Here is a 27,969-nt window from a genome sequence, read left to right on the forward strand (position 1 = left end):
CCTTTGCACGTAAAGTATTGCTCCGTTTGAAATAGCGCTAGATTGATGCTTTCCTCGTATGCGTCAGGTGCCAACTCGTAGTCAAAATCCCTTTTGATGGCAGCCCTTCCGTTTTACTACTAAAGATATGATCAAACTCTTCCTATCATTTGCCAAGGACTCAATCAAAATACACATAATAAGATTTCACAATCAAAACATATTCTCATTTAGCATTGGTTTAAAGCATACCTTCCAAAGTAGTTGCGCAAGGACAGCCATTGGCAATTTTAGCCACTTTGACTTGTTTGGAACTCTAAAATTCAAAGCCCTTTCTGCTGCCAAATGCGCTCTTTCGGGAAATTTTTGCAAAAGTGAAGTAGGGTCCGCCAACCCTAGCTTTCTCATCATGAAAATATCATGAGCAGTTGTGTGTGAGGCACTGAAACCCTCGTGGCCCTGTTTAACACTCGATTGTAATTTATATAGTTAAAAATAAGATGCATTTACATTCGCAAAAAAAAAGAGCTCACCTATCGATCATACCCAAAACCAATAGAAACTCTGTTGTCTCATGGGACTGAAAATCAACTTAAACGCACTCCACCTTTGGTGCCTTCTCAATTGGAATGTCATTCTCGTTCATCCACCGCATCCATGCCTCCAATCGAAGCTCGGAGATTTGGCGAAGCTCCTCATCCACATCATATGACATTGCAAGATCCCTCGCAGCGTGACCACGACGAGTAAATTGTTTGTGATCCTCCACAGGAATTCGTTCACTAACAATAAATCTTGCCATGGTTGGTTGGTAGCTTTTGTTTGCAATGGAGAGTTGCAAATCGGCCACATGGTCATCATGCGTGCGGATGGCGGGGTTTGAAAGAAGTCGACATAGAGGCAAGCGTGGAAGTTTGCCATTGTATGGTACTCTATGAGAATCCACCCAGCTCAATGAAATGTGCTTGTCGACAACATTTCCAATCGCTTCATCTCTTACATCTTCAATAGCGGTACTTGTTTCCACACGATGATTGGGTCTGGCGCTTGATTGTGATGTTCCATCCACTCCAGTTACGATGGACACAAGGCGATCTAAAGAACTCAAGGCTTGAGATTGTTCGGTATCCTGTGTGCATAGCGGAGGTACTTCTTGTGACGTAGTAATATCAACCTCATCCACGGCACGAGTATTTTTGGTTTGATTTCTTGTTCTCATGCTTGCGCTAAAGAATTAAAGAAGATAGATATAGGATGATTTATGAGAAATTGTAGGTAAGAGTTTGAGATATGAACAAGAGAAAACTTGACAGAGAGAAAGAAAGAGATCTGTGCAATAGAAGAAAATAGAGAAGAAGAAAGTGAAAAGAGAAGATCAATGCACTTCATAAAGCTTTCATAATTTTTTATTAATTTTAATTTTTTAATTATATTATTTTGTCCTTGTGTGTGTGTGTGTTGGCGTGTACGTGTGTGTGTGTTGGCATGTGTGTGTGTGGACGCGTCTGGGTGTGTGCATGTGTGTGTGCACGTGCGTGTGTACACGTGCACGCGTGTGCGTGTGCGTGTGCGTGTGTGTACACATACACGCAGGCGTTGGCGTTTGTGTGTGAGTATGCACGCACACACACGCGCTGCATGTAGACGCGTGTGTGTGGTGTACAAACACACACACACTCACCTGCGTTTGTGTGTGTGCACACATACGCGCCTTCATGGCACGTGTGTGTGTGTGTGTTTGTGTGTGTGTGTGTGTTCACACGCACACACATGCTTTTTGTAACGTGTGTGTGTGTGTGTGTGTGTAGACATACACACGTGGCAGTCCACGTGTCCACACACACGTGGCAGTCCACGTGGACACGTTGGCGATGCCGACCGTCGCCTGTCCACGTGGACTTGCCATGTGTACCATCGTCAATCGACGGTACACGTGGCACGCCACATGGCCAAGAGCATTGCCACGTAGGCAGCGCGTCGGCCACATGGCGTGCCACGTGTACTGTCGACCACCGATAGTACACGTGGCCGACGCGCTGTCTGCGTGTTAGTGCGCGTGGCCACGTGTACTGTCGGCTGACGACGGTACACGTGGCGAGTTCACGTGGACACGCGATGGCCAACGTGTCCACATGGACTGCCACGCGTGTGAGGGGTGTGTGTACTCTGTCTCTGGCCACGCGTTGGCCAGAGGCGGACACACGAGGGAGTGTGTCCATCTCTGGCCAACGCGAGGCCAGAGGCAGAGTACACAACACGTCACACGCGCCCATGGCCACCGCGTTGGCCATGGGTGAGCACACGCCCTCGTGTGGGAGGGTGTGCCCGCCCATGGCCAACGCGCTAGCCATGGGCGCTTGGCCGCCCATTGCCAACGCCCCCCCCTCCGTCTCCCTTGCGTTAGTGCGCCGCCCCCACCCATGGACAACGTTCTGGCCCACCCGCCCGCCTCCGCCCCCCTTGCCCCGCTCGCCCCCCCCCCCCCCGCGCGATAGATAGCGCCCTCGTCTCTGCCCCAAGTGCCAGCCCTGCACGCAAAACGCGCCGAGCTGAATGGCGTGGGAGGGGGTGGGGAGTACTATCTCTTGAACGTTTTCCGACTTACAGCATCTTGCTCCTCTATCCTTAGCACACACGATTACTCACACATCTCATTTACACAAACATTAAAAAAAGAAATTAAAATAAATAAATTCACGTTATCACACAGTCACAAACAAATATTTTGTAAAAAAATATTTGGTATTTTTTTACATTAATTTTTTAAAATAATAAAATAATATTAATTTTAAATTTATAACGGCTATATTATTAGATGTGAGTATATAAACAATTTGTTTTAGTTTATACAATGTGATCTTGTGCTTAATTATTTGCTTAGCATATTATTATGGCTTGCTCTTTATTTTTCCTGGGTAAAGAGTTTTCTTGTCCTTTTTACAATGGTAAATTTATAATATCTGAATCATTTCTTTTAGAATTAATTTCTCCAATGCAATTTACAACTTTAGATGCAGTCATCGAAGTAGGTGATATTGAAATGAATTTGCCTCTTGAGAGGACGCTCAACAATTTGGGTGAATTCATCCATGTACTACATGAGCAGCTTTCAAGTAAATACAAAGTCAACGTATCCCATCAAACACGATATGCCGGCTCACCTAGCATGACTCCCATTGCCATTGTGGATAGTCTGTCAAAGATGCAATTTGGTCAAAAGGAGTTAATAGATCTATGTACCTCCCCTTGAGTTTTGCCCTCAAACAGCTTCAAAAGGAGTACAAGACAAAAACTCTTACAGGCCGAAAAGAAGGGCACATTGACAAAGCTTTTAATGCAAATACAACAAGTGGAACAAGTTACAGAGATTCCAAGGTCTTACAATGGAGATCTCGTTCTAAAATTTCCACCTACCATGGGACAGTTGCACCATATGGATGCGATGGAGCATAAGTATGATCCTCATTTGTGGTCGAAGCCTACTACATCCAATATTGTTTTTCCAGGTGTAGTGCGTCTTAGTCATTGCATAGGATCTCTCAAGTGCATGAATGAACAATGTGTCCGCTTGGTTAATTATCATATTCCCAATACAAGTCATTTCAACGGGTACATACAAAAGGCAACTGCACCCGGGCAATATTGTAAGATTGGAGATAAGAGCCTTACATGCCACTTTTGTAAGGCAATTGCTTTCTGTATTGCAACATGTGATTGTGTAGTATACTATGTCATGCCATCCGATGAGACTGCCACTAGAGTCATGATTCATCATGGCACACATCGACACGATGTGCGCAGCGGCACATCCAAAACACTAACGGACAACACCAAGCTGATGGTGCAAAGTATTTTTACTGTTGACCCACACGCAGGAGCCAAGAAGGTTCAAATGTGTTTGGCAAAAGAAATTATAAGTACAACACTTCTTTGCGACAACACCAATGAAGGAATTTTAGGCGAGCAATAGCTATTTGCAATTGCTGAGGAGTTGGGGCCATTGGTGCAAGATAATTGGTATGAGCATTTCCTAGATTCTTATTTCGATGCAAAACTCTATGCTAAATTATTTTTTTATCTAAACACTTTTAACATTGACAGGTTTCGGAGGTCAGTATCTATTTTACATAGAGGGGTTGACAAAGAATATTTTGGCAATGATGCACTCCTAAAACTGAAGCGAGACTGCACATATGAGTTTTTCCATGGAAGCCGGTTTCCTAGTCAAGGTATGGAGGGGGAGAAATGTTATGTCTTCAAAATGTCCACAATTGGTCCAGCATCCGGTGTGGACCTAGTGAATCGAATGAGACAAGATCGGGATGGCGATCTTCGACGTGTGTGGATCCAGTTTGATCACACCAGACGTGTTAACCAATGGGTAACTATGGCCTGTCATGTCTATGATCCAAGGTACATGGCGCACCTTAAGAGCTTTGTGGCTTGCCTTTTACTCTCTCTAAAACAATTTGTTTGCAGCATGCAGGACCTTTTGACTATTGCAACTTGTGAAATGAAACAGGAAGACATGGAAACACAATGTTTGTTTTGGGAGTGCCTCAATGGTGTAATGATATCGTGTGAGTGTGACAAAGCTAATTTCTTTGGCTACATGGAGGATGAAGCTCAAGCAAATTGGAATGCAGTTCGAATTGTTTTCAATGGTGGTGACAAGACCAATACAATGAGCAGTCGAGAGCATTCTTGTCTTTTTCCATTGGAAGCAAAGCTTGAATCAACACACAATGAAGTATGTGGTGCAAGCTTCTCAACACACACACAAAGAAATGTGTGAGAAGTGGAGGCAAGCACCAACAAAAGAGGCTGCAGCATCAGAGGCTCGTCTGATACGCCAATGGTGGCACAATGGTCATTGCATAGACCGTAATATTCCATACATGGATTCATGGCTTAGTTGGTGAGAAATTCGTATTGCACATTGGGGTGGCATTATGACATGCGTAGAAAGTAGCTCTGATGGACCAAACACTCCACGCACTAACCTTGCGGAGAGCAAACATGGCAGCTGGCTAGCAGGGGAGGGTTTGCGTAAACGCATTTCATTATATGATGCATGTACAACCGACCTTGCGAATTCCATCTTACAGAGCACAAACGACATTTCATACAGCCATGGAAAACACATTGGGAAGGGTCCATCAATACAAAAGCTTACGGAACGCCATGAAAAACTTCCTAGCCAAGTGATAAGAGCAGTGAATGCGGCTACTGAGGGAACTCCAATGTATAAACAACCAACTCCATTAACAGGAGATAAGGAGACATCAAGGCAAAAACGCAAGCCAAATGAGGTTATCAACATGGAAGATGATGCATCACATAGGCCTGAGTACAACTCGGTCACCATCACAAGAAGTGTGGAAGACCATGTAAGATCAACTTTGCAAAAGAAGGGATATCACAAACCCCAAAATGAAGTATAGGTTCTGGTGGGCAGTATGTAGTTGAGCGCAAGGTCAATGAGGCAATGTGGGCCATACGCCGAACTCCACAAGGTAGTAGGGTCACATGTAGCGGCACGCCACGAGGAGGACGCAGGTGTGGATGCAGTATAACAGGTCCTAGCCTTGGTATACCAGCCCCATCATTTGAAGGATATCAAAAACATCCAAATGGTGTGGTGCGTCAATGGTTTTGGTTTTGTCCGGATCATGTCTTGCATTGCCATATAGTAGATCAGAACATTGAGCCGCAGCCTCAGCATCCACCACACACTTGGCCCATCATGTGGGCACCAACCTATCGGAGGATGAGGTGCAAATATTGCATGAAGGGGGGTATCAAGTGGAGCTAAGCAAAGAAGGAGTATCTAATGTAACGTCAGTTGCTCAAGAACAAAATATGACAAACTCTCCTTTCAAGTCAAAAGATACATCCACTCTTGAAGGCAGTGCAAGAGCCACAGTGCGAGATGGTCTGCGTGTACGATATCGGACTTCCATTTCCGAGGATACTGCTCGCAAGATCAGTTTAACACTAGCCCTGAGAGCAAAGGTCGTAGAAGAGATATGTGCAGCAGATGGTGTTAATGAGGTCTTCAAAGTAGAGATGAAAAGTGAAGATGGTCATGTCGGGATGTACAAAGTTTGTATTAGTAACCAGCCATCGTGCACATGTCCAGACTTCATGGAACGGGTGTCAAAGCAAAAACCATATCTTGCATGTAAACATTTGTATTTTATTTATCTGCGTGTGCTAGGGCTAAGCCAACATGAGAACATGTTTATCCATCAACCTTATCCAGGCACGGATGCATAGCATTTGTCAATTCTCACTTTTTCTTAGTATGCTTTACCTAGACAACTGTACTACTTTCTAATTTTATCTTATGATGGCCACATTTGGATACATTCATTTGCAGCTATTTTTCATATTTGAGTACTGGTTGTTTATGTGTTAAAACGTGTAAAAATTAATATAATATTACCACAGTGGCTATAAATTGCCATAGCTTGAGCTATTTTTTTGAAAGCGTCCACTAGCTTCCTAGCACACCTCTCTTTCTTTTCACGATGTCCGACGATCTTGAGAGTAAAATCAAGTCTGCGTGGGATGCCATGGAAGCCATTCCCAACGGAGAGGCATTGTATGGAGCCGACTGGTTTAGGGAGGCTCTAAAGGCAACCATCAATGTGTATCGCCTCTATCGATGCCGCAAGGAACTCAATATGCGGAGTTTAATCAATTTGAACGAGACGGGACAATTTGCTTTCTCTTGCTGGAAGAAGATTGGGCTCATCACAGAGGAGCATGAGGAGGAAATGACGCAGCAGCTAGGGAACGTGGTAAATCTTAATTTTCCACTCGAAGGGAGCACATCAACTCCTTAAACCGGGCCTTCCAGAAGATGAACACTTCTTGCCTATGTAATGCAAGTTTAATAAAATGTAACTTTTTTATTATTAATGGGTGTTCTTGTTTTAAGTACCCTTGTCTAGTCTATTGTTTTGTTTAGCTTCCATATCTTTGACTATGTCTCAACTCTCTCTCTCTCTCTCTCTCTCTCTCTCTCTCTCTCAGAGATAGAGATATGAAAAAGACGAAAGAGTCGACAAGGAGGAAGAGAGAATCTTTTTAGGAATCTGCTCATCTGATTCCTACAAAGCGCTCACCAAAAATTGCTCGCCTGGAAATAAACCCCTAGTCTATAATCACGGCAGCCAATGGGCCTAGGCCCAAACAGATTGATGAGCATCAAGAGGTAAAAGCCCTGTCTTTTATTGATATGAATGTGATCAAAGCACGTGAAGTGGATGCCAGGCTAGAGGAGGTAGAACAAGTGCCAACCAGGTCTCAAAAGATATAGAGGGGCATATTCAGAGTGCCACCTATTTTGCTTCCTCAAGAGGAGGAGGTGATAAAAGGCCTTGAAGAAGAAGTGTCACTTCCAGGACCAGCAACGGGAAAGGTAGCAATGGTGCAAGAATCGGCAAGATCAGAAGAGGAGTCCGACAGTTCTCAAAGCTCCAGCAGCAGTTTGGACACAGATGCTACATGGGAGACAGAATCCCTATCTTCTAGGTATGAAACTTATGATGTTTTTCATGTAGATGAAGTTAAGAAAATGTATACGAGCTACCTATCAGCCAACTGAAGATCTCAGAGAAGCATAGTGCAAGTGTGGAAATGCCTTGTGTAAGCCGGCCAGTCAAGCAGCCTTCTCTTGTATCTTGTGGTGGTGAGTCCTTGCTAGCAGAAGAGGTATGGTTTGATTGTGAATCCGATTTGATTGAAGAGCAGGTTTTTGAGGATGACTTGCAGGAGCTAGAAACAGAAGCAGAGATATATCGAAGTGATTTGTCTATGCAAGGGGTGGGGCAGCCTTGCCTTGATGGGCATGTCGAGGTGGACTTTGAAGTTTTGGAGTTGGTTTGTGGCCATGGAGAGATAGCTCCGGTAGATGACTCTATGGAAATTGATGCAAGTGCAACCTTTAAGAGAGAGGCTCCATGTAGAGAGGAATGTGCCGCCAACCTTGTTGGTGATGAGGTGTTTGAAGAACAGGTTGAAGCTCTAGCAGGTCATACTCCTGAGTATGTAAAGGGAACATGTTTGCTTGGCTATGCAGCAGGTGGAAGAAAATGGCAGGATAGTTGCTTATGATTCAGGTTTCTCAAGTGATGGCAAGTATGCTTATAGCGAACACGAAGACTTATGGATGCAGGGTGACAAAGCTCCATGCTATGAAGAGCTGTTAGGGTGGCATGTCTATTGGCCTACAAGTGCAAAGGAAGGCTTGGATATACATGCTTTACAAGTGGATGGGCACAGCCAATGCTTTACATTTGATCCAGGTGGACTATACATCATGTTTGGGGAAGCTTCGAGCTTTCCATTCGATCCTGGTGGATGATGTAGCAGACGCTTTTCTCTCTATCTCTATCCTACCTCTATAGCCAATATATCATCTTTTCCTTATGCAGTTCATATACCTATGTTATATCATACTATCATATGCAGTGTTCTTTTACCTAAATAATACTGTGGTTGAGTATGAATGCTCAACAAGGGGGTGGCCAATGATAGTGCACCCAATTTGTGTCGACACGGGGAGAAGCCAGCAGCAAGTGCACGACATTGGGTAGGATGATGGTATTGGACTTTGGAAGGACTTATATGCATATTGGAGAAGGTACGGTGGGGATATATATGTCAAATGCGGCAATTTACATGGTTTTTTGGAGCTCTATTAGCCGAAACCTTAATGGTGTGTGTGCCAATTCAGTGCACCTTTTGAGGTAATTGAAGGAAGATCCAAAAGTGCCCTGCTACTTAAGGTACACGGAAAGATCTTCGCTACATATGAGTTTAGCCAAGACCTACAAGAATCTTTCCAAAAGATTAAGGATGCTATCTCTATCTCACAGCAAAGGCAAAAGGTTGTTGTTGATAAGCATAGAAGAGCCCAAGCCTTTAAAGAAAAGGATTGGGTCTTGCTTAAATTCCCCAAGGCTCGATTAAGGCATATGATGGTGGTGCACCCAATTTGTGTCGACACGGGGAGAAGCTAGCAGCAGGTGCACGACATGAGGCAGGATGATGATATCGGACTTTGGCAGGACTTATATGCATATTGGAGAAGGTATGGTGGGGATATGTATGTCAAATGCGGCAATTTACAGGATAATGATGATGGTTTTTTGGAGCTCTATTAGCCAAAAGCTTAACGGCGTGTGTGCCAATTCGGTGGACAAGTTCATCGGGATTAAAGATTGTGACGGTCATGGCGGTGGTCTCTTTAATCAAGGGAGATCTCACCCGATGTCGTCTATGTGTAGCCGCTTATGCTGTTTTGCGGCCATGATGGCCTTGGCACAGGAGCATGAGTTCTTGTGTTAAGGTATGCGGAGCTATGCACGAATGATCGGCCGCGGGTTGCCTCTCGTGGGAAGGGGGTTCAAGTAGAGAGGATAATATAAAAAAAAGGATTTTTTAAAAGAACTGAAGGCATGCAGTGACGAGCAAAGCAGGGAAAAAGTTGCGCCATTGGTTGTGCTCGCATGAAGAGGATGGCCAAGCCTTGCATGGGAAAGGCCAGGTCTGCAAGCCAGGTGGGTGGCCATCTGTCCAGATAGTGCTGCATGGGAGAGCAGGTGACGGGAAATGGGAGTTGCATGGGGAAAGGAAAGGGCGGCATGCAGAGCACTGGAGGAAAAAAAGTTGAAGCCCAGCCAGTACGAGAGAGGGAGCAAGGGGAGGCCGTAAACAAAAGCAGGCCGAGTGCTGCAGATTGGGGCCGCCATATCAGGATAGGGGGCGATACTGCAGGGCCGTCAAGAGCGCTGCAGGAGGGCCACCTTGAGGTGAGCAGTGCCGGGAGAGACTTCAAGAGGAGGCAGAAGTGCCATGTTGCAACAAGGTATCAAGGGCCAGGCCTTGTTATGAAGGAAGCCAAGAGAGTTACAGTTGGAGAGGCCGTCAACTGCATGGAAAAGGAGCTGCATGGTGTAGAGAGTTAAAGGGCTGGTGTGCAGGTCAAAGAGGAGCCGCTACAGGAGGTCGAGAGTATGGAGGAAGCTCCATCAGAGACATGACCTGCAGACGACCATGCATGAGGTCGGGTGATGAAGGGAGAAGCTCTTGACAGCGCCGCGGCCAGAGGAGGAGGGCCGCCAATCAAATACAGAGGAGGGGTTGGGTCTGCAAGAGAGGCGTGAGCTGGGGAGTCCGGGTGGATTGAGCAAGGGAGATGGACCGCTATCTGGGGGTTGACTGTATGCACTGAAAATTGCCATGAGAAGGGATGGTGGCGGACATGAGAAGAGTTGGTTGCAGTACATGAAAACCTGGAGAAAGTTGCATGCCATAGTAAGGAGTTTCTAGAGCAAAAGGGAGTCGAAAGCCGCAAGTAGCTAGGTACCAAGGCAAGGAGAAGCACGAGGGAGAGAGTACGGGACGTCGAAGGGATTGAGGAACATAGCTGCATGGCATGAGAAGTAGCTGTTGAGAAGGCCACCACAACGCAAAGGGAATTGGGCCAAGGCTACGAAGGGGTGGAGTTAAGTCCGGCCTGCATGAAGACAAATTCTTGGGAGGGACCTATCGATCCCGAAGGCCAAAATGGACGGCAAGTGAATTGAGCATAGCACGTGCAGCATTGTTTCGGAAGCTAGTCCATCACTTGTAGTTGAATTCCAAGCTCATCGTAACAGAGTTTTCTCCCTTTTGTCTCTACTTATCTATGCACCCTCATCATCTATGTAATTGTTGGGTGGGTCGAGTTTATGAATGCTTTCTATATTGTAGATACCATTTATGTCATGTGGAGATAAAGTTCGGGGTTACATGTTTGTGGGTATTGCACAAGTGAGAGATCACATGTTTGTGGGTATTGCACAAGTGAGAGATCGGACGAGAGTCTTATTTGTCAACCGATTTTGAGATGCATATATATGGACATATAGTGCTCAGAAGGATTGAAGGTAGAAGCTATCATGGTATGCTTTGTAATTGAATGGTCTAGTCTGGGTTGGTTGGGTACGGGCAGAGGCAGTGGTTGTTTCCAAATTGTGTGTCGAGATGTGTGTTTGCTAGGGGATAGGGGTGTTGTGGAGTCACTGGGCTATAAAGAGGCATTCAGGTTGTGTGCTGGGTGTGTTCCCATTCCCCCCTTTGCAACGGGCAAGAATCCTACGGGACACCAAAAGTATTATGCTAAGTTAGCAAAAAGTTACTATGGTCCCTTCCAGATTCTTAGATCAATCAATAAGATGGCCTATCAACTTAAGTTGCCTAGTCATTGGCTCATACGCAATGCTTTCCATGTGAGGCTACTAAAGCCTTACAAAGGACACTACAAGAGGTTGTGTGCTCTTGTAACGCTGTTAGCGACGGAAATACACTGGGTTTTTATAACCCCCGGCGTCGCTAAAACCGTCGCTACGAGAGCGTCGCTATATGCGTCTCTATAAGCGTCGCTATAAGAGTCTCTATATAGCGACGCTCATAGCGAAGTTTACACAGAAGTCTATAGCGACGCTACAGAGCCATAAATAGCGACGGTTATAGCGACGCCCGAGAGAATTTTTTTTTGGTGACAGGGCATTGAATGCCCTGCCACCCATCAACCATATTGTACTTGATTCACTTTTTAAAAAAAGTGCAAGGGTAGATAATAGACCCAAAATAGTCACCCACAAGACGCATTGTTTGCAAAATTGACAATTGTACACATCATAGGTAAAATGGATTGATTGGCAAATGTAATAATGACAATTGTACAACATCATAAGCATAAAGAATTGATTGGCAAAAGGAACTGCGGTGACAAATGTAACAATATACATGGTTCAAAAAGACGTATAAAATCCGTCTCATGATACATAAGCTATGAGAAACCCTAAACTAATGCTATCTAGCTACGGCTAAACTGACGTCGTCTAGTCAGACGTCTCATCGCGTCCAAGCGGCGTATCTGTCGGATTCTCCAAAAAAAGACAATAAGACAGCTTTCAGTAAGTATAAACATATAACGACATTTATAAAACAATACAAAAAATAGAAAAGAGTAAACCCTAATACTAACCATGCCGCCGCGAGAACTGAGAATGTCCATCAGGGCGTTTAAGCCCTTCCTGCCTGCGTACTCGCGCTCGTACGGTGTGGGATCACGTTCTGTCATCGACCACTGTCAAAACATACAAAGATTTCATTATGTTAGAATTAAAAAACTCATAAACCCTAAACTATCGAACATAAAGAGCAATGCGAAAACACTTACAAAATCGGCCTCAAATGATGCCCATCCACCGCTCCCCAAGTGGTGCGAGCTCCATGCCTCTACTCGCGCTCTGGCTGCATCCTTTTGTTGCTTCCACTTGTCGGGATTCTCGCGCTCTGCTTTCTTCGCATTCTTCCAATATTCTTTGGCCAGCCAATCTGACCTGTTCCACCCATTCTTGATTGCTTTTTGCACTTCGGAACGCTTGTGTTTGCAGTATTCGCGCATTCGAATCTTCATCAGGTCTTCATTGAAGCGCTGATCCCGTGTTGGAACGGGAAACTCATCATGAAGTATGCTGATGACTCTGTTTTTTAAATCACTTGGTACTTCACTCCATTTGTTTAGTATGTAGTGTCTAAACAGCTGAGAGCAAAGACCACGCATGCGCGAGATCACCTTCTTGCCGTCATCATCCATGATGATGCCGCCGCTGAAGTCGACGGAGTAAGACAAGCCCTCTGGCCGGTGACGCGTGAACCTGGGTGTCCCGGCAGGGGTCTCTAGCGGCGTGTCGATGGGGGTACGGACGTCAGGTGTCTCCACCGGCGTCTGGGCCCCGAAGCGAGGAGTGTCGAGTGGGGTGGCTCCTTGCGGAGTAGGTAGAGGTGTGTAGCTGCTAGGAACAGTCAGCCGTGCAAAACCTGGCGTAGATGGCGATGCTGTGGCTGGTGTGGGGGCGGGCAAAGAAGGGGAGGGTAAAGAGCCTCGTCGAACACGAGGCGGTGTGGAGGCATCGGTGGCGAAATCCCCACAACAACCGCCACCGCCACCACTAGAGCGCCGGTGTCTAGACGAGTGTGAAGCTCGTCTCGTTGACGCCGAAGGTTCGGAGCGCGCCGAATGCTTCGAAAGAGAGGGAGATGCGGATGGAGTAGGAACGCGCGATGATGCGCAAGAGCGATGACGCTCCACGTACCACTGTCTCTGCTGCGGTTACAAAGAAGAAAGAAACTTCTCATCATCCATACCTGTATTAAACACACAAATATTTAAACTTAATATTGAATGAATAGAGTATACAATGACGCAAAGACCATTAAATACAATGACGTAATGACACATATAAATACAATCATGACGCAATGAATTGAGTGATAGAAGAGGCAAGTCGAAAACTCAGAATTTTCAATCAAAAGATGTGAGCGCGAGTAGAAAAGAGCATTATACACCATGGAAGGTACTTAGAGAGCCAGAGCTTTTACAACACGGAGCAAAATTGTTCAAATACAATATTTGTGGCTTTAAGAGATCTCTCTCTCATCCTCACATAACTCAGCATAACTTCCTATATCTATATAGAGCTCTCCGTTTAAACACATATCCTCTGTTTCATTTTGTAGCTCCTCTGCATGCACCCCATATAGAGTAGTAGCATCTTGATGCTCGTCTGGCACCACCGCAGCGGCTTCTGATTGAGCATCTTCTCTGATCTCCTCCATTGACGCCGTTGTGATTGGCACATGGTAGCCTTCATACGTCCTTGCACTACGAGGGGCTACCTCTATGACGTACCACCAGTTTGATGTAGACTTTGTAGGATGAAATATTACCTGCCAGAGCCACATAACTTACATGAGAGCTTTCAAGCACATAACTTGTAAAAGGGGGATGTTAACTATTTACATACTTACTTGTTCACAATGCTCGGGTAGTACGAAAGTGTCTCTTAGGTCAGTCCATTTCTTAGTAGAATCCACCTCAAGAAAACCAGACTCTCCTCTACGCACAGTAGCGTTGCGACCCTCCATGATTATCTTGAACCATTGCACGTCGAACAAGTCGACAAAAAATCCTCTGTAATCGATCCTCAAAATCTCTTGCAGCGTGCCGAAGTAAGTGAGTTCTGCCACCACAGGATCTGCATCAGAGGAACGTCGTCGACTAGACTGTTCAAATTTTGCCATGATTCCACAATCTTGAGTAAAACGCTTTTTGTCGATTCGTTCCACCCTAAAATGTCGACCTTTACACCATGCTACTGTGTATGACTTATACTACAACGAACAAAGATTATGAGTGGCCGTTCAAACGTTTATAAATAAAGTCACTTGCTAGTCGTACATTGCAAACTTACCTTGGTCGCGCAACCCCGAGAGTACTCCCACTCTTCCTCAGTCACTTCGTCACAGCATTGTTGTGCGCTTTTCAATTGGTTGTGCAACCATCTTAAGCTCATGAAGGTTGGTAGGCTCTCCAGAACCGTCGGATAGTGCATCGGTGATCGTCTTCCCCGTCTCCACTCGATTCGTGCCCTTTGTCGCTCTTGCTTTGCATCCTCATATTGTGAAATCCACTTTTGCATCACTGGATTGTGAAGCATGCAAAATCGATTGATTTTAGCCTCTAGATCTTCCGTCATCTTCTTCTCAACACCGAGATTGCACATGACAATCCCAGATATGCGCTCATCATCTATGGTTCGCCATAGCGTGTCCCGGGCTTTATCAAATCCGTCTAGCCACTCTCCAATGTACACTAGGGACTCTGATACCAACCAACCTTCTGCCATGCTACCCTCCGGACGTGCCTTTTGACGCACATATCCCTTAAGCGTTTTCATGAAACGTTCTAAGAAGAACATCCATCTGGAATGAACTGTGCCAGCTATTTCCACCTCATCAACTATGTGAACAAAAAGATGCACCTGAATGGTTAGCATGGTAGTAGGAAAATGTTTCTCAAACATGCACACAAGCTCCGCAGCATTTAGTTTGGCGAATGGTATGGAGTCTACGTTGATCTCCTTTTGTGAGATCCATTGCACCAGCTTTGCAAGTTTGTAGATTGTGTTACGGATGTCGAGAGACAAACATCCCTCAATGGCAACTGGTAAAATAAACTGTAAAGTATGTGCAGCAATGATATTAAAGTCCACATTTTATGCAATGATATTAAAGTCCACTATGAACGTACCTGACACATTTTATGCCAATCGTGTGACTTCAAACCAGTAAGCTTTCCTTCTTTATTAAAACACGTTCGGAGCGAGTGCATTAGAGCAAGTGATTGATCGAGCAAGTGACCAGGAGTTCTTTCAATCTAGACATACGTGCTCCATTATACAATGGCGTATCGGCTTCACTTTTCATATCATCATAGATAAGCCTTTCTGAATCCATGATCGTCTCGATCATTTCATCAATCTCGGGCTCAAACATTGCCTCGTTGGGAATGTGCTCTGCATGATCATCCCCCGAGCTGTCAGAGGCTACATCTTGTGGCCTCACATATGCTGCTTGACCAAAGCGCCTGCGAACACGTCTATTGGGTTGCAAGATTGCTGCTTGTTGGCCAGCGTTAGAGTCCGACGAGTTATAATTGGCAACAGCTCAATCTATAATAGATGGATCGAACTCGCCAAATTCGCGAACGTGCTGCAAAGAAACACGTCTTGTCCGTCGCACAGCATGCTTGCATTGATTACAAGGACATAAGACCCTCGTTGAGAGATAGGTGTTTCGGTTGGACGGTCCCACATCCTCGTCACTACTCATAATGAGGATAAAAATCTTATAACCTGGACAACAAATTTGATATTCTATTGGCATTGTTCGTCTTATCTCTCTCTCTCTCTCTCTCTCTCTCTCTCTCTCTCTCTCTCTCTCTCTTTACCTCACATTCTCTAGTCATGTCCAATCCCCGCACACCTCGCTCTAGAGGTGCACGGTGATCAGAACCACCGGGTTATAATCTCGTCTTTATTGGTCAATACCTATATTTGTGGGTACAAGAAATCTACAGACCCACGTCTACATGATACTGCATGTAGTGGACAAAACCCCTTTGCCTCTTCTCTAGCTGTAGCACTTCACAGCATCTTAACATCTTTTCACAGTAGATCTTTTCACTGTTCGTCTAACTCTAAACCCTAAACCGTAAGTAATTCTTGCGTGGACTCGATCTAACGTAAATAAGCGTAAATCTAAATAAACGTAAATCTAACTAAAAATAAACCTAAATCTAATTTAACGTAAGTCTACATCTAACCTAATCTTTAACGTCTTTTGGGATAGTTTCCTACGACGTTAAAACTCTCTTCTTCTTGTGTGTGTGTGTGTGTGTGTGGGTAAACCTAAATAAACCTAAGTCTACTCTAATATAACATAAATCTAAATCTAACGTAAATTATGTTATATTAAAAACAAAGAACTAAACTAACAGGGATTATAAGAACCTTAAAATTGATTTAACACATAATTTTTCACATAACTCGGCAAGAGTTGGCATTCTCATCACTAAAGATGTGAGAGTTAACTTCCGACGGTGACGCTGCCTCATCTCCATCCACATCTGACGACAGCAATTGGCCCTTTAGACCGTTCTTGCTCTTGTTACTAACTTTGAAATTGCTGTTGAATGACTAGAGGTTGTCTAGATGGTCATTGTGTCGGGGATGTAGTGACTCTTGCCGCCCTGAAGATCCACCTTCTTCCCTATCTTCTTGAGACATTTCACCAGTACTTTTGGATCGACGGAGCCCACCATGAGTGAAGGCAGCAATAACCTATATTCCATTGAGGGCTTTCTTCACCCGCTTGATGCAAGCATCGCAGTCTATGGAGACCTAAATCTAATCTAATAGAACGTAAATCTAAATCTAGCGTAAATAAACGTAAATCTAATTAAAAATAAACCTAAATCTAATCTAATTTAACTTAAATAAACCTAAATCTAATTTAACGTAAGTCTACATCTAACCTAATCTTTAACGTCTTTTAGGATAGTTTCCTACGACGTTATAACTCTCTTCTTCTTGTGTGTGTGCGCGTGTGTGGATGTGTGTGCCAATAAAAAGAGATAAATGGTATAACCTTTCTATCACCCATGCCAAGTATGATAGATTGATTATGCCATTTCCCTCTTGAATAATAGGTCTTGAGTTCAACTTCTCTCCGGCTAGATCTTTAGGTCTTTTAATTTTAATTAGTTTCCTACGACGTTAAATTAGTTTCTCTCTCTTTCTCTCTCAATGTGTGTGTGTTTTTTTGGATCGTATGCATGTTTTCTCTCTCTTTTCCTCTCTCAATGTGTGCGTTTTTTGTTTATGCATGTTCTCTCTCTCTTTTCCTCTCTCAATGCGTGCGTTTTTTGTTTATGCATGCTCTCTCTCTCTTTTCCTCTCTCAATGTGTGTGTGCATTCTTTGTTTATGTATGTGTGTGTGCGTTTTTGTTTATGTTTGTACTCTCTCTCTCTCTCTCTCTCTCTCTCTCTCTCTCTCTCTCTCTCTCTCTCAAAAACACTATGTGTGTGTGTGTATATGTGTGTGTGAGAGAGAGAGAGAGGGAGAGAGAAAGAGGGGAAGGGAACATGAGAATGAGGAGAGGGAAGGAGCATACCTGTCTCTCCTTCCTCTCCTCGTGTGTGTGTGTGTGTGTGTGTGTGTGTGTGGAGAAGAAAAAGAGAGAGAGAGAGAGAGAGAGAGAGAGAGAGAGAGGGGGAGAGCGTTACCTGCTCCTTGCTTGAGGGCGCCGAAAAACTCAGATCTGAGATCTGAGTTTTTGGGCGTGCTCTGTTATTTTTTTAGCCCAGCCGGCATCGCTATGAGCGTCGCTAATATGAATAGCCTCTTGTAGTGAGAGAGCCACCTCAAGAACCAACTATTGAAGACCCACCGGAGATCGAGGACCAAGAAGAGGCACTGCAACCCAAGTCCATTCTCCGACATGAAGACAAGGTATTGAGAGGCGGTAAGATTATCTGATGGTATCTTATTAAGTTCAAGAACTATCCTTTTGAAGATGCTGGATGGATGCAAGGAATACAATTAAAGGATAACCTAAACCTTGTCAATGCTTGCAATGCTTCCCTAGAGTAAGCAAATGTACAAATGTTTAAAATGAACAAAGTTTTTGTCTTATAAGACTGTCTTTTCTTTTATTGTGCACAAATGTTTAGTATATGCATGCTTAGGATCAAGTTTTCGGAGATGACGTCTTCCAAACACCAAGTAGAGCTTGTCACTCTACTATGGAAGATTGATAGGACTAATGCACAGACATGCTTGGGTCAGCTTAGGCTCTCAAGTGCCAAATGGATTAGTCATTCATTCTGAAACGATGTCATCTATAGGGTAAGATAGGGATCCTCTACTCACTAGAAAAAGGACTAATGAATAGGTTTTATCTTCTCTACCCCATAGTCGAGGACTTCCATGATTTCAAGAGAGAGGTAATGTCATAATAACTACTATCTTATTCTCCTAAATGATTCTCATGTTAAACTGATCATTTAATATGGGGAAGTACCAGGGGAGAAAAAGCTAGAATATTGGTTAATTAGCTGGCAGACCGGCCATAGTAGGGATCCAAAGGTGGGAAAATAGGCATCCAAAGGGGGGGGCATCTGCTGCAAAAGAGCAATGTGAAAACAATGGGCTTCAAAGACCTAAGGTTCAACCCATTAAGACTTCCAAAATGCTAAGGTTCCAAAATTCAAAGGTTAAGTCCAATGGCCATTGCTTAGGAAAATTGGATGCTTGGTAGTGTACACAAAGTCTTCAAAGACTCCTAAAGAGGAGGGGGTGAGCCCTAAAGGTAGGGTAAGTGAGAGACTGAGGTGAGAGAATACACGTACACACACAAAGGCTTCCCTTTACACAAAGGGCATAATGGACACATGTCAGGTTCCTAACCCAGTTGCCCCCAAGATGCATTCAATTCCTATTGGATGGCCATAGAGGTGAACCAATGAGAATTAGGCTAGAGTACATTTAGTTTAATTCATTCTAAAACACTTGATAAAAGAACCAATAGAAATTAAGCTCTCTAGAAGACTATTGGACAGTCTCCCAAGGGGTCCAATGAGCATTCAACAGCCCAATGGCTTGCCTGATTCCTATCGGCTAGAAGACTAAGAGATCCAATGAGAGTTTAATTGCATTATTTAATTACCTAAAGCTCTCACAAAAGGGGAAAGGGGGACACATGTCACAAGGCTATCACTTATGCTTCTCAATTATCATTGGCTAAGCTTTGCAGGGTCCAATGGGGTGCCAGCATGAGTAAAATGCAAGAGGGATCGACCAAGAGAGAGAGGGGGCTGATTTTGGCAAGGCATTATCACACACACACACACACTCACACAATCTCATGTGTGAAGCAAAGAAGACTCTCTCTCCTTCTCAAGCTTTAATGGAAAGCTCATCATCTACTCCAAGCCTGTGAGAAGGGAGGACTACACCAACAACTCTTGGCTTTGTGATGCAAATCCAACCAAGATCCAAGCTTCAATGCATGCTCATCTCCTCTACCATGCTAATTACTAAGCTATGTTAAGCTTTTATGAGTGATTATGTGAGGAGATATACTTCTTTCTCGTAAGACCACTCCTTATTCCTCTCAATCTACTCTCATACCCCGCTAGCTCTCACCATCTTCGAAGGTGTGTGAGGTCTTGGATTTGAGATCGACGTGAGGGAATTGATGTTGTGTTTTATAATTGTGTGCATGGTGCTTGAAGCTTCCATCTTCATTGCACCAACAAGTTATTGAAGGAACACAAAGTATTGTATTGTAAAATGTCTCTCTTGATGGGGAAACCTATAATACAAAGCCTTTTGGAGGGAGGACCGGCTCCATGTAAATCCAGTCCTCAACTATTGTCATTAGCTTAATTTTTCTCTCTTTTTAAGTATTTTTCATGCCTATCTAACTAGGTGTTATGCTTTTTGTTGCTCTCTCCATCCAAGCACTCTTGCTATGCTCATATTCTAATGAAATGCTCACTATGTTTATGCTATTTTCCGCTATACACAAGTTACTAGGCCATTAAATGTTACAAAACTAATGCCAAATCATTCGATGAGTGTTGATGATCATTGATTGACATCTTCACACTTGTACTTTCACGAAAAAAAAAATCACCTGCCAAGGGGTAGGGCTCCGTTCACTTTAGCAACCTACTTACAATCATTATTGGTAAAATGGTGGCCTATGTTGGTCTCGGCTACCTTCTTTGCCAAATCTAACCAAGGGGTTTGGATTGCCAAGGCAACACCCACGATCATCCGTTAAATATTGGTTTATTTTCACTAATCTCTAATTTAGATTTTAACAGGTAAAAGAAATATGGGGCCTGTTAGTCACAAGGTGTGCAACATAGTCTAGAAACTCATGGTGTTCGATTTAGCAAGTGTGGAGCAAGGTTCATGAGAGTCCCTCTCACTCATGTTGCTGAGTGTTTACTATTACCTCCACAGATCCGAACCACACCGTGGAGAGCTCTTGGCTAGAAAAGATTGCCCAAGTAGAGGAACAAAAAAAAGCTCGCTCAAAAGCTTCCATCAAAAGCTCTCTCTGTACTCGTTCCCATTTTGCAGCATCATATCTGTATCATTCCACCAAGGAGATTTTTGGCGACAATTGGAGGCTGAATGGCATCATTTACTGGTCCACGTAGAACTTTGTTTTATAAAATAAGCGTTTGAAATTTTTGCCCTTCGATTTCTCCACCAAAATTTATGTTTCAAAAATCTTCTTCGCTTCCTCCAAAACATAATTCCTGGTCAATAGCTCTGCATCATTACACCCCGACATTCGTAGAGGGCCTATCAAGGTTAGGATAACAAGAACAAGATGGTGGGCTAAATGGATCACACTTCAGAATTCTTTTAGAAATACTAAGATATGATAGCCCTCGAGCTACTTTCCATCTAGGGATGTTGTCCTCTCTAGCAATCTCCATCAACAATGGGGTGGTAAAGCTTCTTCACAAAAAGGGGATAAACATGAGATACATAACTGGAGAACCCTCATGCTATTCTATGTGCTTCTAAATTTTTCCCGATGTGCTTGCACTAACCACCTTTAAAAGTGGGTGCGAAAAGGCTTTGTGAGTAGGCCGTGCCAATTTTGTTTTTGGGGCTCATTAAGTGGCACCTACGGAGATGCTTTGTTCGTTTAATATCAAAAGGGAATGGGAGAAAATATTTGGGAGGGCACGTGGTGGAGAGAGATGAAGAGAGAGAGCAGATTTTTTAATGTGTGTGCATGTGAAGCTGCACCATGTCCGTCAACGTGCCTCAAGACTATCTAACACGGGCGAAGGGAGATGGGATCGACGTTTCAAAAGGGCGCATGAGGGAAGGCCGTTGATTTTTATGGGTAGCCTATTACGGGCTTTTTTTTTACGGAAGGAGCTTTCGTCCCTGCGTTCACGCGAGGCGGACAGCGGGCTGAGGCGGACGCGTTCACGCGCGGCTGAGGGTTGAGGGTTCACGCGACGCAGGGAGCGGCTCAAGCTTGGGAAACACGAGCGTCGATACATGCAGGGATGGAGGGTAAGCCCATGCAGGTGGAGTCTCTCTCTCTCTCTCTCTCTCACACACACACACACACACACACACACACACACACACACACACACACACACACACACACACACACACACACACACACACGGGGGGAGAGGGAGTCTCTCTCAATCTCTCTCTCTCTCTCTCTCTCACTCACACACACACACACACACACACAACGGGGAGAGGGAGTCTCTCTCGATCTCTCTCTCTCTTTCTCTCTCTCTCTCTCTCTCTCTCTCTCTCTCTCTCTCTCTCTCTCTCTCATTCTCACACACACACACACACAACACGGACAGGGAGTCCTTCTATTTCACTATTGGTGAAGCTAACGCCTCCACTAAGGTGTGTCTCTCAGGTAAGTTACCTACAGCAATACAACCGGAGAGAATTCTTCTACTATTTATGCTTTTTTCAGTGCAAATAACTTAAAAATATACAATGAGGCAGATGTAGCTCTTACATCATGGTACAGCAAGGATTACACATCGACGGGTCGCTGCGGCCTAGAGGAGATTGGGTTATTGGATGGGAGGTCATCGAGGATTACTGTCAGATTTACGCCTATTGTGGTCCTTATGACCTTTGTGAACCCTCTGACTCTATTGCATGTGTCCTCTCTCCTCTCTCTCTCTCTCTCTCTCTCTCTCTCTCTCTCTCTCTCTCTCTCGTTTAGCTCTAAGAAATGGAACCTTGTCCATGACCTCTCCCTCTCAAAGGGACTAGAAAAACCACCCTTATATAGCCGACCGAGCCTCTATATATAGGACTGTGCTTGTTCGATTGTTGTTCATTGTCACGGGTACATCAATTGCCGATATGCATGAGGCACACCATCATGTCACTTGTGTGGTCAATCTTTTGCATTCCAATCGGTGTGAATGTGTTAAGATATCATGATTGGGCTTGCAAAGACAACCACAAGGGTGAGATGGATCACTTTCTAGTGCAAAACTTAGCGGGGAGTGTAAGAGACATACTGTTGAAGATGTTGCATGCCTTCTTTTCAACTTGGATAAGTGTATGAGTCGTCGAGTCCCATCATACCATGTCATTGTTTACATACAAACAATCATCATGTACCTAGCCGTATACAGTGGGCCTGAAGAGAATTTAATTTTTTTGTCTTTTTATGAACATGATAATGATTTCTATTTAGAAGTCACACGTGATCGTGACAACGCTCTATTGCGATATTGTCGTGCATCATAAGATTGTACACAAAGAAATAGGGGCTTTGACAAAAGAGTAGACATGATGCGTCACTTGGAGACGCATCAAGTATTCATTACTATTCCGAAACGTCCGGGTGGTCGACCAAAGAATGTAGAGGAATATAAGCCAAGCCCCTTGCGATCGCAACGCCAATGTAAAAATCGGTTCAATAATCTGGACCTGAAGATAGCCAATGCTAGAAAAAAGCATCTGCATGATCTAAAGTCCAAAGCTCCATCCATATGGGAAACTCAACAAAGTAGAAAGAAAAGCGGCATCCCGTATGAGGAGTGGGAGAGCTCATACATAGAAAGAAAGATGGAGGAGTGGGAAAAAGGGATGCCAAGTCGAAGAGCCCTCATCGAAAAACATATAAAATTAGGTTACGAAAATTGGGTACGTAAATTGAAAATTATTTTCATTAATTATATGTATCGCTATTGGTCTATTTAGTGATTTTCTATTCTTATTACATAGAAGAAAGCCTTCAAATAAAGAGAAGGAGCCACATGAGGATGACGATGACGATGATGAGCTCGAAAAAGATGATGCGCTTGGCAAGGACGACAATATTCACACAACTCCTGTAAGCCGATTGTACATTCCTAAAAGTTAATTCGAGAGTCACTGTAAGCATTAAAAGAGTTTGTGTGTAGCTTACATTGTATTGTATACTTTGGGTATAGACATCAGCTAGAGCTATGGATTCAAATTCACCAATGACTCCATGCAAAGCATTAAATAAAAGAGGTTCTTCCTTTGTTTCAAAGTTTAATAGTCATCGAAAGGTAAAAGACAATTCTATAACATATTATTATAAAGGTAGATTATATGTTGCCGTTGTTTATGAAACTAATTATTGCACTTCACAGAAGCTGCCTTTTTCTAAAAAGAGAAGGACCACACCGATAGAAATCAACTCACCCAATGATATCTTTGCAAGTCAAAGTGTACACATTACTATTTCAAAGGGTGATTTTGACTGTAAAAGTCCTCCACCAAAGACCGCGACATCATTCTTGGACAAGTATGTTTTTTTTCATTATTTCAAAGTCACATATTTGCAACTGGATATTCAACTTCTGGAATATTTCTTGTTTGTAATTTGCATGTGCATAGTATTAATAGGAGAACAATGTTCCATTTGATTTCTACTCGATATGGCTACTCGGTGGATTGTGACGTTAAAATCATGGATGAGTTTGAGAATGTTGAGGCAAGCACCAGAGCCATGAATTGCTTTTCCTTGTGAGTTGTTTGTCGTATATACAAATTAATTGCCAAGTATAACTTGTTGGTACTGTGTACTAAGTATGGGAGCTAACTTTTGGACTAGGTGGATAGACTTTACATCCTCCGATGAGATCGTTGAACAAGTGTGGTTTGTTGATAGCTTATGGTACTCATGCGTGCTCTCGATACAAAGTCGTTTAGCGATGGTAAACTTTTTTGGAAAGGTGGACTTGGCTACTCAAATCTTTACCTTTTTGCCCATTGTTGATCGGTAGGCATAATGCACCTTCCACTAGTTTACCAATTTTTGTGCATGTCTCCTATAATTTATTTTTGTTGCAAGTCACATTGGACATTGAGCCTTGGGAAACTTAAGCAAGAACCAATCATTTTGTTTAAAGGCTAGAGATCTTTTGTGCTTATCAGCAATAGCCTTTTGCCTTTGTTGAGACATGGAAATAGCATCCTTAATCTTTTGGAAAGATTCTTGTAGGTCTCAGCTATATTCATGTGCAGCAAAGATCTTCCCATGTACCGTGAGTAGCAAGGGACTTTTTTATCTTCCCTCTATCACCTCAAAAGGTGCTTTTCTTGTGGAAGTATGTACAATGTTATTGTAAGCATACTCCATTAAAGGTAAGTACTTTTCCCATTTGGACTTTTGATCTACTTTTGTGACATAAGATTTTAGTAGATCAAGAATGTTAGGTTAGCTATTTCACTTTGGCCATCCGTTTGTGGGTGATAGGCCAAAGAGATGTTTAGCCTTGTACCTAAATTCTCAAAGAGACCCTTCCAAAAATTATTGGTCATTCTAGGATCTCTATCAGCATGTATTTTGAAAAGCTAATATGTGGATTATTTTCTGAAATAGTGTATCTTGGATTCGTGGGAGCCAATTTCTTCTACACAGAAAAATTCTATAAGATGCCGACAAATCCGAAGAAAGGTAGAGGTCTACCTCCTACACGAAGAGGACGCCCTCCTTCCAGGTACGTAAACACGACGCACACTTACATTCATTGCCTGTAGGCATGCACGTCGACGTGCATGCCTATAGGCAGTATTTCAAGAATATGCTACATGTCGAGCACATTCTCAAAATACTGCCTGTAGGCATGCACGTCGACGTGCATGCCTACAGGCAATGTATTTGAATATGAAGCTCATTCCATAAGCAAGTAAATTGAGCATATATTCAAAAACTGTCTCTAGGCATGCATGCCGACGTGCATGCCTAGAGATAGTATTTCAAGCATGTATTCAAAAACTGTCACTAGACTTGTTCGTTGAACATGCCTGTCGACGGGTATGCCTAGAGACAGTTATTGGCATTCTTAAAATACCAACTCTAAGCATGTATAAAATAAGTTTAAAGGACTTTTATATGGTAAGATTTTGATTGTCTACAGTTTTTTTGCTATCTTAAGGATTTGAAAAACCTCGTGTGAGGTGTCCAAACGACTGAAGTATTTTTGAAATATTATACCATGTACAAAGGAAACTCTGCCCGTTTTTTTTGAAGATATGATTATTTTGTTTTATGTAGTCCTTCTACATGTGGACGAACTGGAAAAGGTACAAGAAGCAAAAGAATGTCTGTGCAACCACTTGACAGTGGTGATCAACTGTTGTCAATATCAGTAACAGAAATGTCAGGGTATCATGACACACAAGAGGATGAAGTTTATTCTATGGACATTGGTCAAGGGTCTACGCATGAGGTTGATACTATGCATGATATTGATGATGTGGTGGCTCCTGAAGAGAATAATCTTCAAATTATTCCATGGGAAATGCGAGCAGAGGTCACTTCAGCTGTAGAGATTAGTGAGGAGCAAAATATTTACATGCATAGAGGTGCTGATATACTACAGACCACACGTATGTTCAGTTGCTTTGATTGTCCCTCTATACCATTGTGTAGGCTGATTCCTTATGCTAGAGTAAGAGGAATTAGAGATGATCTGAGTGGATTGAAAGCTGCATTTGCAAAAGAAGGGTATATGCCAGAAAAAGGTGCTTTCATTGTTTCAGTTTGGACATGCAAGAAAGAGAACTCCATTGTGACAGGTTAGTTTAAAGTTGTTTTTGATATCATATCATGGAGTTTTTTCATTGTGTTAATCTTTGTTTTCTTGTTTGAGTCAGAGCTTAAAGGCCAATCAAGATTTGCAGAGCTTTCCGACCACATGTTTTACGTATGGGAGGGCAACCATCGCACGCTTGCATGGACTGAAGCAATCAAAGAGAAGTTTTCAACTTCAAAAGAAAAACATTGTAGGGTGCTTTGTACTATCATAGATCCCACAAAGGTTCTTGAGATTGCTTTACTGAGCAGCTTACAAAGAATGAATGTGTAAGTTTCTATGAAGACATATTTTGGAACTCTTGGAATAATTCATAGTTCAAGCTAATCACTTTGATTTTTTGTAGTATGAATACACATGCTTTGGTGGCTAATCATCTTCGAGATGAGATTGTGAATACCAATCACATATGTGCAGCAGATCATGAAAGCTATTTGGTGACACTTCCTGAGAAAGACCAGAAATTAATTGCGACAGTGCGAAGAAAGTATGCTACCAAGGGTACGGAACCTTGGTATCCACTCACACGGCGCTATCTTGGCATGCTTGTCTTTGATGTGAGTTTTTAAACCTTTTTTGCTTGCAGATTATGTTTGGGGTTTTTCCGTTGTCTCATGAACAAGTTAGTTTTGCTTTTAGGTTCAAATAACAAAAGAGAAAGCGTCTAGATTGTCCCAACTTGGTCAACAACTCTCTGAAGAGGAAAAAAACAAAGAGGAGGAGAATATTAATCGAGAAATAGTACATAAATATCAAGAACGGATCGGAAAGGTACATTTCACTATATAAGTGTGAAGTCGTAAGGTCATTATGGTTATAAAGTATAACTTGTTATTTTTTGAAGTGTTGCAGCTATTGAATATTGTGGATCCTAATCTTGGGACAGATTGGTTGGCAAGGATTATGTCGCTCAGATGGGGATATGATAGTTGGGCAACTTTAGAGAAATTAAATTTGATTGCTCTTCATGATGCTCCGGTACAAAATAAAATCCAATGGGTCTCACTACTTGAGTCTGACAAAATCACAAGGGCAGCTTTTGGTTTAAAGAAAGGGGATCATGTGTTTCGACAGTGAGTATTGTTGTGCTTGCTTGGATTTTTGTGCATGGATTACTTTGACTATGTTATGACTTTGTTGTTGTGTTTTTTTGGTGTAGTTGGCTTCGTAGAGAAGGCTATCTTGCTCGTGTCTATGAGAGAGCAACACAACTTGTTTCAGACTTTTTGGATGTGGCGGGAGGAGTGCCATTACCACATGATAGCACTCTAGGGTTTTACTTTGATGAAATAAAATTTGAGGCTAGACCCTATCTTTTTCCATTGGAAGTGTCTTTGGAGGCTAAAACAAAGGATGTGGAGAAACAAGCACTCAAGAAAGTGGATACCTTTCGCATGGCAGCCCAACGATTGGCTTACAGGTTTGTTAGAGTTTTGGTTTACAACTTTGGTTTAGGGTTTTGTGTTACTTTGGATTTGTGTGCTTATGGCTTATGTTTTTTGTTAGATTTTTGTTGCTTTTGGTGTCCAAAGGAGTTTTGCCAGCTCTTCCATATGTAGTGAGACAATGGACACAAGCGGCATCAGAGGAAACATACATGTACCTCCCAAGTATGTCTACTTTGACAACATGGGAGAGAGATACATGTCCTTGGTGGATAGACATGGCGAAGGGTCACATCCTTGCTAGAGAGAAAGAGCTTCACGAAGCTTTGCAGAGAGATGCAGCAACACAGGTACAACCACTAGCCGCACCTATAGTAGAGGAGAGGCAGCCAGGTATGCTCATGGTATCCTTTGCTGCATATAAATTTATGATATTGACTTCAATAGATTCAAAAGCATTACCTATCTCTTTGAAGGTGTCCACTCATCCCGTGAGAGGACAGAGACTGTAGTCGATACCCGGGTGCTG

General features: G+C 43.2%; 1 protein-coding gene and 3 pseudogenes across 1 annotated transcript; 3 read left to right on the forward strand and 1 right to left on the reverse strand.

Annotated features, from left to right (window-relative positions):
• Positions 1–4,172: 4,172 nt before the first annotated feature.
• LOC147435067 (uncharacterized) lies at positions 4,173–8,353 on the forward strand (annotated as a pseudogene).
• A 1,124-nt stretch (positions 8,354–9,477) lies between these two features.
• On the forward strand, positions 9,478–10,169 carry LOC147435068 (uncharacterized). Its single transcript, XM_086490084.1, has one exon. It carries the CDS (start codon positions 9,582–9,584, stop codon positions 9,957–9,959), a length of 378 nt encoding a protein of 125 aa, XP_086346210.1. The 5' UTR covers positions 9,478–9,581; the 3' UTR covers positions 9,960–10,169.
• On the reverse strand, positions 9,976–25,001 carry LOC147435069 (uncharacterized; annotated as a pseudogene).
• Positions 25,002–25,560: 559 nt separating this feature from the next.
• Positions 25,561–27,176, forward strand: LOC147435070 (uncharacterized; annotated as a pseudogene).
• The last annotated feature ends 793 nt before the right edge of the window (positions 27,177–27,969 follow it).

Source organism: Adiantum capillus-veneris, chromosome 19 (genome assembly GCF_014529385.1).
Source record: "Adiantum capillus-veneris isolate H3 chromosome 19, ASM1452938v2, whole genome shotgun sequence".
Lineage (NCBI taxonomy): Eukaryota > Viridiplantae > Streptophyta > Polypodiopsida > Polypodiales > Pteridaceae > Adiantum > Adiantum capillus-veneris.